The sequence below is a fragment of the Artemia sp. Qi Xiang Cuo genome, chromosome 17 (genome assembly GCF_049724085.1).
Source record: "Artemia sp. Qi Xiang Cuo chromosome 17, ASM4972408v1, whole genome shotgun sequence".
Lineage (NCBI taxonomy): Eukaryota > Metazoa > Arthropoda > Branchiopoda > Anostraca > Artemiidae > Artemia > Artemia sp. Qi Xiang Cuo.
Genome location: NC_142810.1, coordinates 1,373,670 through 1,387,318, shown reverse-complemented (window position 1 = coordinate 1,387,318; position 13,649 = coordinate 1,373,670). Strand labels below are relative to the sequence as shown.

Sequence of the window (13,649 nt, the reverse complement as noted above, 5' to 3'; positions counted from 1 at the left end):
TTCAAGATACATATCATCAAAATTAAAAATGCGGTAGACACTATGCTCACCGCGGATTGGCCAATCCTTCTGGGTCCCTGGTTCACACCAGGAATGTGGGGTCAGTATCCACTTGTGACCTGGCGGGCTTATCATATATGGAGCTCCTCCTTTGAGCACGGTTGTCTTTTAACACATCCGGCTCTTTCAATAAATCAATATTAAGTCTCTTCTCGGGATCCCGTATTTGTCCGTGGTTTAATTCCTCAGATTGCATACCTAAGTAAGCTACATTAGGTTTACTAATAAAAAAAAAATGCCCGCTGCTAAAATTTCTCGTTCGTTAAGAACCGGATATAAGATCTGACTGCTGTCTATTATCTCTCGACTTGGCCTCGATAAAATATTAAGTATTATCTTAATCTCAGGAATATGTTTCATGCGTATATAAAGGATTATCCACAATAAGTAATGATATCGGGTACATCTTTCTAGAGACATCCTGATCTTTACATAAATATTTAAATTTTTAGCATCCGCATAAATATTTCACAATCTTCTCCAAATAATACTGAATCTGAGAGCTCTTCAAAGTTTTATATAAGCCATATGGCTCCCTAACGATAGAAGACTTCTTGGAAAATGGTTTAAAGAGAACTATTAAAAAAAAAAAACCCGACTCCCATCCTTCCGTAATCCTTTTCATGACAAAGAACAGCCCCGGTTCCATTTTCAGAAGAGTCAACAAATAATTTAAAAATAGGAATATTTTCAGGCCCTTCTGTTCTTCTATAGCAACCAATTTGGATACTTGAGGTCTAATTTTGTCAGGCGACACGATATATCTTAATACAGGAACAGGTTCTTTAAAACTTATGATTTAGAAGCTAATAAGTAATTGTTGTGAGTTTTTAGACGCCTGAAAAATATCTTGACATGAAAGAAACGCTCATTAGGTTAGGTTTTATTTAGTAAATATATCATAAAAAAAAAAAATGAAAATGAAGGAACGGTAACTTCCTGGAAATCATTTATCCATGAAGCTAGCGAAAGCTTTTGGCCCAAATAAACTTCCTTGTGGTATTCTTGTGTAGCAATGGCTGCGGCCAGTTAAAGTTGATAAAAAAAAAAGGAATTTTTGGTATCTTTCATCAATGGGAATTTGAAAAAAAACACTGCGCATGTCAAATTCACTATAGAACACTCCTTTTGACAAATTTTGAAAATGTAAGAAGTTCAAGGAATTAGGAATGCTGTATTCCATGTTATTATTAACTGTACGTAAATTAACTGGAATTGGAGCATTGTTTCTTTTAAGAGCCTTATTTTTACTGACAGAATATTTCCTTATAAGGAAAACAGGTGAAGGAACAGGATAGACCCTTTTCTCTAATATATTGGATTTCAGCATAGTGTATATATGTTCTTTTAGCACAAAGCCATTTAATGAGGGATTCTAAACTACTTAGGTAGTTTATATTATGGTTCAAATGGTACATCAAGGCTTAAAAACCGTTAGGCTTAAAAATACATTGGTCATACGCTTCTTTAGAAAAGCATTTGTCACTATTTAAGAGCAATTGAACTAGCTCTCGGAAAACAATTATTTTTGTACGTTTAAAGGTTAAACGTAGAAAGAAATTCTTCATATTCTGGTTTTGGAACAATAATTAAATTATCACCATCAATAATTGAGATATTTTCTGTAGTAACTAGCTTACAATCTACACTTTTTAAATGATCTAGGGTCAACAGGTATATCAGAAATCACTAATACACCCCTATATGCTAATCCATCATTAAGCCTGCTTAATCCTTAGCCTTGGTTCAAAATTCTAACTTCCTTTCACGAAAGCATAAGGGACTGTCTAGTCCTTCCATATTTTTGAACCCTAGGATTACGGCGAAAGGCAATTGTCAACTACCAAAAATCCCCGAAAAGACTAAGTGTCTTATTTTACACTCTATCATTCTAAAATATTTGTGTAATATCTGCGCAATCCTTTTTTTTGCGAATAAATCTTCTGATATTCTCATGTAATTTTTTTGTTCAAAGGCCTGTTATTTAAATAAATCAATAACTGAAAGGAGGCATGCACGCCCCGGAACATTTTTAACTAAAGAAGAGTAGCTCTCAAATTCTGCATTAAAACGCATTAAAAAATCCTACGACCGGCTCATTATTTTCATGTCTAACTTGCATAATATGTTAAATGTTTTCGGTCGGTGAAATTTTATTAAGAAAAGCAGAGCACAGGGATTCTTTTAGCCCAGAAAAATGTGTAGCGGTCACATATTTTTCTAAATACAAGCTATACGGTTCATCAAACATTAAGGAAGCGTGCCTCTCGGTCATAAACTGATTCTACTAATCCCATTAATCTACAAACTCTCTGAAGATATTTAACCAAACTAGAAATTTGTTGTGGTTTAAAGAACTTCTTTTTATAATGGACAATGGATAATACTATAAGCTACTTTTTGGTATACTGGAGCTGGTGTAGCTCCTGTATTAAGATTAGAAGCTTGCCCAAGGGCTGAGGCTTCCGGTTTATCACTTTCCCGAGGTAGGGACATTACTTAAGGAGAAATTAATTATAGCTTACCAAACTTAAGCAACCAACTAATCCTGTTTGAGTGGACTGGAACTGAGGAAAAGGCAACTATCTATACTCCACCAACCAACAATTCCTTTATGAGGGTACCAAATTGAGCAATATCCATATATTATTTGACTGTTTTTATTATTGCGGTTAGTCTTATTTTTATAAATCTAAAAAAAGCATAAGCGTACAGGCAAGCAGTGAAGACGAAGAAAAATTAAAGGGATTCAATTAATTATGGTAATTTAAGTATTAAAAAATCAACAAAAAGGATTTATAATCAAGATTCTGCTCCCTCAAAATTAAGCGTAGCGTTAAAAAGAGACGCTTTTAATGCAAAAGAATCGCATCGCGTTTTCGCTGCCACCATTTTGTAAGGGGGGGGTTCTTCTCATGGTGATGACTCCATGCCCAAACTCAGCCATGAGACCCGAGTACCCCTAAATAAGCCTCAATAGACGAAATGAACCAAGTGAGAGAGATATCTTGACAAAATCCTGATCATCGTGATAAAATATACAAGACAACACAGGTATAAGAAAAACTAAGATTTTATTATTAAAGAAGAGAACCTTTTAGTTAAAAATTAGTTCATTATAAATCAATATTCAATAATTACTATTCACAATCAAAGATCAATTCTTGTTCATATAATTTCTAGAAGTAAAATTTATTATTATTAAAGAAAAGCAAGCATTATAACTAAAATATTAAGGCTAACATGTTCCTGCTTAGAAGAATTTAATAATAATATTAAAGAATGGGATATATACCCATTTACTAGGATTTTAACATAATAGAATCAAGAAAGAGCAAGGAACACATTAGACTTACATTCTACATGCATACAAAAGCTTGCGCAAAGCCAAAAACCCAACTGACTTCTATCGTCAGCGTCACACTATAAAAAGATATGTTCCCCCTCTATTTGTCAAACAAACGTAGCTAAATTCCATCCTTCTAAGAAAGGGTTTGTATTGCAAAATAAGGAATTTGTGTACAGGGAAAGGATTACAAAGATAAGTTCATTTGGTTCAATACCCTGAAAGGGCATTGGCTTAAGCCGGATTCATAGCAACTTGATATTAATTTTAAAATTAGAAGGACATTTCTTACAGACTTCATTAATTTTGTTGGGAGGGGGTTTTATCCCACCGCTGCCACCTTTTTGTAAACCAGTTTAAACAGAGTCTGTATGATTAGTAAGAGCTAGAGTAGCGTGCAGACATCAAACTCTGCTGGTTAATAAATATATAAGGAAGATAAATAAATATAAGAAGAAGTGCTAAAAATAACCAGTACCTAAGACTTGAGATAAAATGAACACAACACAAGGGTTAAAAAAGAGCAAAGGTTTTATTTTGAAAAGAATTATGGTTTTTGGTTAAAAGAAAATCTTAAAAGAAAATCAAAAGAGATTTATAACTTGTAATATAAGTACAATGTTTGCATAATCTTCATACTGAAATAAGAGTTTTGTGATATTAAAATAAACTAACTAATAACTAATATGTGAGAAAACAAAATGTTCCTTATTATTTAAATTATTACAGCGAGACTCAATTTCACGCTGTAGAGAGAGGAAAAAAGGAGAAAAATTGCATTTTGAAACTCAAAGGAACAATTTATTTGTACTCACATCTTAAGCCAAGCAACTAACACCAGCAAGCTCCCAAAACCGACTACTCTTTCCAAATCCTTCCCCTGCCTCGTCTACAATCTTGTTTTTCACTTGGTACTTGTTATGATACAAATCATACAAACAAAACACTTCCAAGGTGATTCCAAGAAGAGATTTGTCCCTTAGTAAACAACCCCGATTAAATTTATACATGTAATAACAAGAAATTCTTACAGCTTGAGATAGAGCAGGTAGCGGGTTACGCATCGACAGGACGTAATTACGGAATTTAAGACATAGTTGGTTAACCTTACGAGTAAGTGCGGCACTTGATTCCCCTTAGACAACTGGTGCTTCAACAGGCTCGTACAGCACGAAATACTAAGAAAGTAAGCTAAAACGTCGTTGTTAAAACAAAAGTCCGCACCAGTTTTTGCAATATCCATCCGAACATTCCTATATAAAAAGTTCAAGACCGTAGACAATACAAGCAGCTGACTCTCCATTGTCTGTGCTATAAAACAGTTGAAAAAACCCTTGGGACCTGCTGGTACCCCAAACGCCTTTCCTCAGCAGTTCAAGGATCAATACCGGACTGGTACCGATGGGGCATTCGTGTTTGTTCCTTGTCTGTTCTGCACAGGCTGTTAATGAATTAGCGACTATTTGGCTAATAAATTATTTTCTAAATTTCAAACTAGAAAATCTTTTACACAAAAACGTCGGAACTGTTGGTGCTACCGTTTGAGTATGGGCGTAACTTAGAGCTTAGCCCCGAAAAAGAAAATATCCTTTGTCTGGGATGTGCAGTCGTCGCACACTGAATGAAGACCATGCCAACGTCATCTACAACAGTTTTCAATTTTGTGGGCTTGAAAACTTGGGTCTATAAAATGACGCTGAGACGATAAATAAAACAATGTAATTACTTTCAAGGGGAAGATTATACTTCCTGATACTTTTAGTGTAGAATACCATACAGAAACAACTCTGTCAAACTTAGTAAATTCATCAATCCTTTAAATCACTATTTGCGTAGAAAGGACACTGGGAATACCGATTCTTGCTTGCAACTAGAGTTTGATTGGGGCCCAATTCCTGTTGAGGTGCTGGTGACTCTAATTTAGAAATCCTTCCTTTTTTCTCACCCACCAGGCTGAGAAGAGGATCTAGTCCTCAAAACCGTTATTAAGATAATAACTCTTACTTATTCAAAAATTCTGTTAAGATCTAAATCCTTTTTAAGACCCTTTTAGGGGTTAAGGTACTTATTAAGGCTTAATTCAAATTCAAAATTTTTTAAAATTTGATGAAAGTGAAAATTTCTTGTACAGACCAAAGAGCCCAAATATGGGATTTTCACGTTTACCTTACAAGACCACGAGATGCTCCGTGTTCGATCTCAAGTCTAATATTACCTGACCCCTATAAAGTTTATTTTTAGGGCTACAAAATTTATGTTTTATATCTTATTTATGTTATTGAATAGGCTAGAAAAACATTTTCATCTTGTGCTACAAAAATACAGACAATTTGAAGATTATAGAAGACTTTTTTCTCCGTAACTCGATCTTCATTAGAAAAAAAAATTGTCTCTTGCTGTCACCGAACCACAAACGTCTCATAGCGATTTAATAATTATCGGGATATTACTGCCGATCTAAAACACAGTTGAATATTTCAGTTTCAATTTATTCAATCAAAATAATTTTTATTATCTTCAATTAAAAAATTTGTATCCCTTTTTTGACTTCCAAGAAAACTAAAATAAAAATTATAATCAAGTTCAGAAAAATTAAGATGTTTTCCTTGAGCATGTTTGGAAGATGGTATATGGTAGCTGGTTATGTCGTAATTAGGAGCTATAAAACAACTGATACTGTAAATAGCAGTAAGGTGATAATCCTGAAAATCATATTTCTGTTTTAGTAAGTGGACAAATCTTTAGTAACTCTGAACATTACTCAAAGCTGTTTTAATATAATAAATTTAAAAAACCATTTCCACAAAAGAAGTTTTTCAAAGAATAGTGAAGGACTCCATTAAACAAAAATGAGCAAAATTAAAATCAAATAATCTACCAGACGTGATACTACCACAAATCAGCATTGATAAATAAATGAAACCCAAAACGAACAAAAATTACAATAAATAACCAAGTCAAACTCAAAACGAGCAGAAATTAACATAAGTTGGGATCAAAACCCCGGTGCCTTCCAAGGGCCAGAACGGAATTTGCACTTTACTGAAAAAATATAAATGTTTCTACTTTTATAACTTTAATAAATCAAATAATATTAACATTTTGATTACTAAATATCAGTATGTGTATGTTAAACTGACAATGCGCATTCATTTGTATTTTTTTTCAGTAAAGCGAAAATTATGTTCTGGCCTTGGGAAGGCATAGTCGTGTTGTGTTTTTCTCGGGTATTTATTTTAATTTCTTTTAGTTTTATGTTTAGTGCATTTATAGATGCTGATTTATGGTAGTTCCACGCTTGGTAGATTATTCGATTTTAATTTTACTAATTTTTGTTTAGTGGAGTTCCTTACTTCTCTTTGAAAAACTTATTTTGCGGAAAAAGTTTTTTCAATTAATTTCTGTTCGTTTTATAGAAGATTAAATAAAAAAAACAAGTTTTTTAAACTGAAAGTAAGGAGTGACATTAAAACTTAAAACGAACAGAAATTATTCCGTATATGAAAGGGGCTGTCCCCTCCTCAACGCCTCGCTCTTTACGCTAAAATTTTTTATTGTTTTAAAAAATAAAGTTGTGAGACAGAGTCAAACTTTAGCGTAAAGAGCGAGGCGTTGAGAGGGGACAGCCCCTTTCATATACGGAATAATTTCTGTTCGTTTTAAGTTTTAATGTCACTCCTTACTTTCAGTTTAAAAAACTTGTTTTTTTATTTAATTTCTGATCGTTTTTTAGTTAATGCAGCTTTTATTTTGGCTCGCCGTCATTTAATAAGTAAACAAAATTTGCATAAAAATTTTACTTTTCTTTTGCTAAATGGCTGTCTCTAAATTTGGTTCTGACGTAATTTACAAATTAACTTACGTAACGAACTTCTATATTCGCATATTTTTCTTCTGGCAAAAAATACAAAGTTGCAGATTTTTGCAGATATGAGCTTGAAACCTATGTTATAGGGTTTTCTGATACGCTGAATCTGACGGAGTGATTTATATTAAGATTCTTTCACTTGTAAGGGATGTTTCTCCCCTCTTTAAAAAATCAGGTGAGTTTTCTGAGGCTCGTAGCCTTTGATGAGTAATACTAAACTTAATAAGATTTATATATTTAGAATCAGCATTATAAGCCCATTCTTTTGATACATTTATTGACATCAACGTTCCGTTTTTAAAAGTTTCGCTTACTATTGAGCCGTATCGCTTGTTTTTTTATTGTTTTTTTTTGTTACGTATATGTTATTATGTATATGATGGGGTTCTCCCCTTAGTCAATACCACGCTCTTTACGTTAAAAAGTTAAAAAAAATTAAATTCAAAAACCCCTGAATCACAAAGGCCGTTTAATTAGAATAGATAGCTCTTTTGAAAGCACTAAAAAAAACTGTAGCGTAAAGAGCGAAGTATTGACTTGGGGGAGAACCCCTCATATACGTAATAATTTCTGTTCATTTTAAGTTCTAATGTTGCTTCTTACTTTCAGTTGAAAGTACTTGTTTTCTTTAATTTAATTTCTGATCGTTTTTTAAATAATGCTTGGAAATCCGGCGCCCCCTTCATAGAAATGTCCCTTACCCCAAAGAAACATTCTCCACGGAAAGATTTTCCAGAGTAACCCCCTCCTCCAGCCCTACTCCCCCCCCCCCCACCGGAAAAAATTCTTCCTGAAAATTTCTGTATACTTCCCAATAACCAATACAATATGTAAGCAATGGGCAAAGTTCATAACTTGCAGCCCTTCCCCTGGGAACTGTGGGGGATTAAGTCATTGTAAAAGATATATTTATTAGATTTTTGACTATGCTAAACAAAATGGCTATCTCAAAATTTTAATTGGGTGACTTTGAGAAAAAAATGAGCGTGGGAGGGGGCCTAGTTGCCCTCCATTTTTTTTTGTCACTTAAAAAGGGCACTAAAACTTTTATTTTCCGTTCCAATGAGCCCTATTACGATATTCTAGGACCACTGGGTCAATACGATTACCCCTGGGGAAAAAAAAAACAACAAACAAACAAATAAACACGCACCCGTGATCTTTCTTCTGGCAAAAAATGCAAAATTCCACATTTTTGTAGATAGGAGCTTGAAACCTCTACAGTAGGATTATCCGATACGCTGAATATGATGGTGTAATTATAATTAAGGTTCTATAGTTTCTAGAGGGTCTTTTTTCATTTTTTTAAAAATCAGATAAAGATTCTCAGTTGCGTTATCTCTGATGGATGAACTTAAACTTGATAGAACTTGATCGTTTAAAATCAAAATTAAACTTTAATGCTTTTGATGTATTTATTGGTATCAAAATTCCGTTTTTTAGAGTTTCGGTTACCATTGAGCCGGGTCGCTCCTTACTTACAATTCGTTACCACGAACTGTTTGATAGTTCGAATTTTTTTTCCAGTTCTTTAAAAATGACCTCTTAATCACAATCAGTTGATCAGTTGAAAAACTTGTTTTTTTTATTTAATTCCTGATCTTTTTCTTTAATAATGCTGGGAAATCCGGCGCCCCCTTCATAGCAATGTCCCTTACCCCATGAAAACTTCCTTCATGGAAAGATCCGTCCATATAGCCCCCGCCCCGCGCCGGCCCCCACCTACCAGAAAAAATCTCCTCTGAAAAAGTTTGTATACTTCCCAATAACCAATACTATATGTTAACATTGAGTAAAGTTCATAACTTTCAGCCCTCCCCCTGGGAACTTTGGGGGATCAAGTCATCCTAAAGGACATTTTTATCATATTTTAGACGATGCTGAACAAAATGGCTATCTCAAAATTTTGATCGGGTGACTTTGGGAAAAAAATAAGCGTGGGAGGGGGCCTAGTTGCCCTCCATTTTTTTTGGTCACTTAAAAAGGCCACTAGAACTTTTAATTTCCGTTCCAATGAGCCCTCCCACAATATTCTAGGACAACTGGGTCGATACTATCACCCCTGGTGAAAAAAAAAAACAAACAAACAAACAAATAAACCCGCATCCGTGATCTTTCTTCTGGCAAAAAATGGAAAATTCCACATTTTTGTAGATAGGAGCTTGAAACCTCTACAGTAGGGTTCTCTGATACGCTGAATATGATGGTGTGATTTTCATTAAGGTTCTATAACTTTTAGGGGTCTTTCCCCTTTTTTCGAAAATCAGCCAAATTTTCTCAGGCACGTAACTTTTGATGGGTAAGATTAAACTTAATGAAACTTGTATATTTGAAATCAGAATTAAAATCTGATTCTTTTGATGTATCTATTGGTATCAAAATCCCGTTTTTTAGAGTTTCGGTTACTATTGAGCCGGGTCGCTCCTTACTTACAGTTCGTTACCACGAACTGTTTGATAGTGACGGAAGTGAAAGTTCCAAAACCAGTTTGGACATTGCCTCACAGAGCTATCTGGAAAATTGTGAGACTGATACTGAGGCATCTGTGGACGAGCAATCTGTGCCAGTTGAATCTGGCCCTAGCTTGACCGGAGCAAGTGGCAAATCTGATACGTTTGAGGCGGAAGATAGGAGACATTTTCACTACTTGATGTTGAAACTCAAGTCTCAAATGGTAGAGAGTGTCCAAATGTATCAGTCTTCAGGAAGTACGGTTAATCTTTCGATGCAGCAAATGATCGTTACGGCAAAAAGGCAAAATGTTACCTATGAAAGCAGTTGAAAGATGGAACCTCTATGAGGATATCCGGAACGTGATTGTGAGGCTAAGGTGTAACGATGCCCAAGCTGTCTTGGAAGAATTTACATCTGCCTGCTGAAAGGTAGTCATAGCAATGTACGGCAAAGACCCAGGTGACTTCGGATCTTTGAACGATTTGCGCATTCACCTGTACCCGAGAAAACGCGAACTGAAATACTTGCCTTCAACGGATGACGCTTTTTCTTTTCACGCTATGCGTTCTTTGCTACAGGTCAAATTCCTGTTGGAAGTGAACTTGCCAAGGCCTTTGCCAGTTGACCCTACTTGATTCGGCTGGACTTTTTTGAAAGGCAAAATCTGTCCAGTTCCAATGGGGGGAGATCCTTTCCCACAAGGTACCAGTCCCGAATACTGTCTTTGCCAAACTTGCTCTAGAGCCTGCCCGTGTGTTGACAAGAACAGAGGTTGTGATTTGTTGTGTCAGTGTGCAGAAAAATGTAACGAATCGGCAGATGAGTCCTCGGAAAATGAGTTTTGAAATTTGGACGATTCGTTCTTATATGTAATAGCCATTTATTCTTTTAGTTGTTTCATTTTGAGTTAAAAGCTTCTTAGCTGTTCAGTTTCTCCTCTTCTCTGCTGCGAGATGAATTCGCAACGTTTCCTATATTAGGTTTCTAGAATCGATGCATTTCTGGCTTTACTTTGACACTTACACATTTTATTTGTAGCTAAAAGCTGAAGAAACCTAAAACTTTGGTCTTACAACGAAACGCTAACATTTCTCAACAATAAAACGGTCGTTTTCGGAATCAGCATGGTCAGTTACGTTGGGTCCAACCTCTGTTTCGCGGTCATCTCGCTGACCACACCTGTGTCAGTTTTCAGAGGCTGGGTCCTAGACTAAACGCTAAATGTACATTAAATAAGTTCAATACCTTGTGTCAACTAAATGTTTCTCCTTATGATATAAAAATATTACACAGAGTGATATAGATGCCAACTGTTACAGAAAGTTTAGCCGACTACACCACTGCCCGTTTTGGTGATTTTAGCAGACAACAAGCTCAACGTAATCGATGAAATCAGGTTCCAATTCGGGTATTTAGCCTGTTGTTAAAGTATGTTCTGACTATACTGTAACCGATTTAGAATTCTTTTGAGACAAGTGTTTTGGAATGATTGTATTCTTTTCTCCTGTTGCTGATTCAGGTGCTAGGTCTTAGATCCATAAAGCAGTACTGACAGAACATTGCTTTGGAACAGTCGTAGCTTTAGCCTCAAGGAGTATTTTTGAGATTTCCAAACTCAGGATGTAAGTTTAATACACAGGATTTAAAAACTAACAGAAAATGATACCTGAATAATTTGGCTGGAACAAAATATGTATTTATTTGACAGAAATACAAACATCATTACTTAAAATCAATTGGCTTTGAAAGCGGAAAGGTTAGTTTTTTGTTTTACACAGATGTGAAAGCTCAGAGGGTTAGGGGCTACCAGTTTAAAAAAGGGTCATAAAGCTCTATCTCGCTTATAACTAATACAAAACTTTTAAATTGTATGAGAAGACCTAAATATTAATGCGAAATTGTACTATTTATCATAAGGGGAGGCTTAAAGATTTTACTCGGATATGTCAAGAGGAAAAGTAATTCTTTACAGTCATATTAAATTACTCGAATAGGCAGATTATGCGGTAAAATTTCAATGAACAAATAAATATATTAAAATACAACAGTGTATTTAATATATAGAAAATATTTTTCCAATACTCAACATGTGAGGGGAAATTTATAATTCTTCAATATTAGTCTTGGCAAAATACCAAACTTTCTGTAATATTCAGGATGCATTTTTCAAAGAAAAATCTCTGGAGAGGGAGGGGGGGGGGGGTTTAAACCATATTGAAGCAGCGGTCTAATTTAGAGGAATTAGGTGGATTAAGTTGGGGGAACATTAAATGTATTTATTCGACGAAATAACATTCGCGAAAACTAACAACATAGCAAAAAACACTATTCATGTCAGCTACCAACTTATTTTTTTACTTTTTCCATTACTAGTACAAATTTATGGACTTAATTCGATTTGTAATAAGCAATCTGAAATTTAATCAGAACTTTTGAGTGTGCTCAACATTATCCATTTAATACTTAATTCAAATTAACGACAATCAAAAATTTTTTATGCTTCAATCTTGCAAGCTTTCCAGTGATTTCTATGGCCAATAGGTTTTGAGGAAGAGTGCTGACCCTTAATTGCGTCTCAGGCATGTAAATTACAATGGGACAAGGGGAGTCCCCCTCTCTATTATATTAAATAAAAAAAAATTTCAACTCAAAAGTAAGGAGCAACATTCAAATTAGAACGAACAAAAATTGTTCCATACATGAAGGGGGTTGCCTGGGTTTCAATCCCCCGCTCTTCACGTTAAAGGCGAAGTATTGTGGAGGGAGCAGCCCCATCTCATATACAGAATCCATTCTTTTAATTTTAATATTGCTCATTATTATTTGAAAAAACATGTCTTTTGTTTTTTTATTGTCTGATCATCTCTTCAAATAATGCCGGAAAATCCGCTTTTCTCCTCCATGGAAAATAAAATTTAATTTTAAATTAAATTTTAATTAAAGGTTAAAAGTTAATTTAAGTTTTTTTAAGTTAAGGAAAATAAAAGTTAAGTGGAAAAAAAGTGGAAAACAAAAATTTCCACAAAGGAAAATTCCGGGTCTGTTGATTTTGAATTTGATTAACTTTTTGGTAGTGATGAAAGGCTTGAGTGCCAACCCATGGCTAATTAGAGTGAAGCCAAGACAGATAGTGGCTGTGAGAGGCAAAGCTGGCATAAATTTTTTGAAGTTGTATAGAAATGAGTAATTTCACTTGTTTATGATAAACTATTATCCATCTTAGTGCAGAACTAACGTGGACAGACAAAGAGTAAGGATAACTCAAATAGTATATCAATTTTATGAGCCATTTCAAAGCAATTGGACACAAAAAAGATGATTCAAAGATACATGAAATTTTTCTTAGAACCCAACAAGAACTCGAAGAAAAGAGGATTGAGCGGCTAACTGACACAAACTTAAGGTATTGCCTTTCATCTGATCAGAAGATCAGCACTGCCAGTTATGGAATGAAGGTCGGCTCCGGCAGTTTGAACTAGTGCCGTCCAGTTTGGACTAGCCTAATGACGCATTCTATCTGTCCAGTAGATCTGGTTGCATTAAGGTGTTAGTCTACAAACACAGACTTATGTCAGACGAAGGCAATTCAACAGAAGACTACTCTGAAGTTTCTGGCTGCAATGGATCTCCAGTTCTTGCTTATTCTAGAAATAAAGAGCAGTATCTTTGGTCCGATATATTATTCATCCAAGCAATTCAAGTTCACATTCAAATTTCTTTCAGACATTCATTCTCTTTCAAGAAGTCAAACAGCACGTTCTAGAGTTCCAATCTCAAGAGCACCGGTTTAAGATGGTTGAAGGAACTAAAAGCTTGTGCAAACAGCATACAATTAAAATAGAAAAGCCAGTACATTCGGTTGTTAGTAGCACACAGATCAATTATGTGTTCATGCCAAAAGAAATCGCAGACATCTTGTAA

General features: G+C 34.8%; 1 protein-coding gene across 1 annotated transcript in view; it reads left to right on the top strand.

Moving 5' to 3' along the window:
• LOC148941776 (uncharacterized) overlaps window positions 1-13,649 on the top strand; it is a 39,312-nt gene extending 25,663 nt beyond the window's left edge. Inside the window, exons 4-5 of the mRNA XM_089103602.1 lie at window positions 9,781-9,987; window positions 13,452-13,649. Coding sequence (XP_088959728.1) covers window positions 9,781-9,987; window positions 13,452-13,649 — 405 coding nt within the window. The remainder of the gene's footprint in view (window positions 1-9,780; window positions 9,988-13,451) is intronic.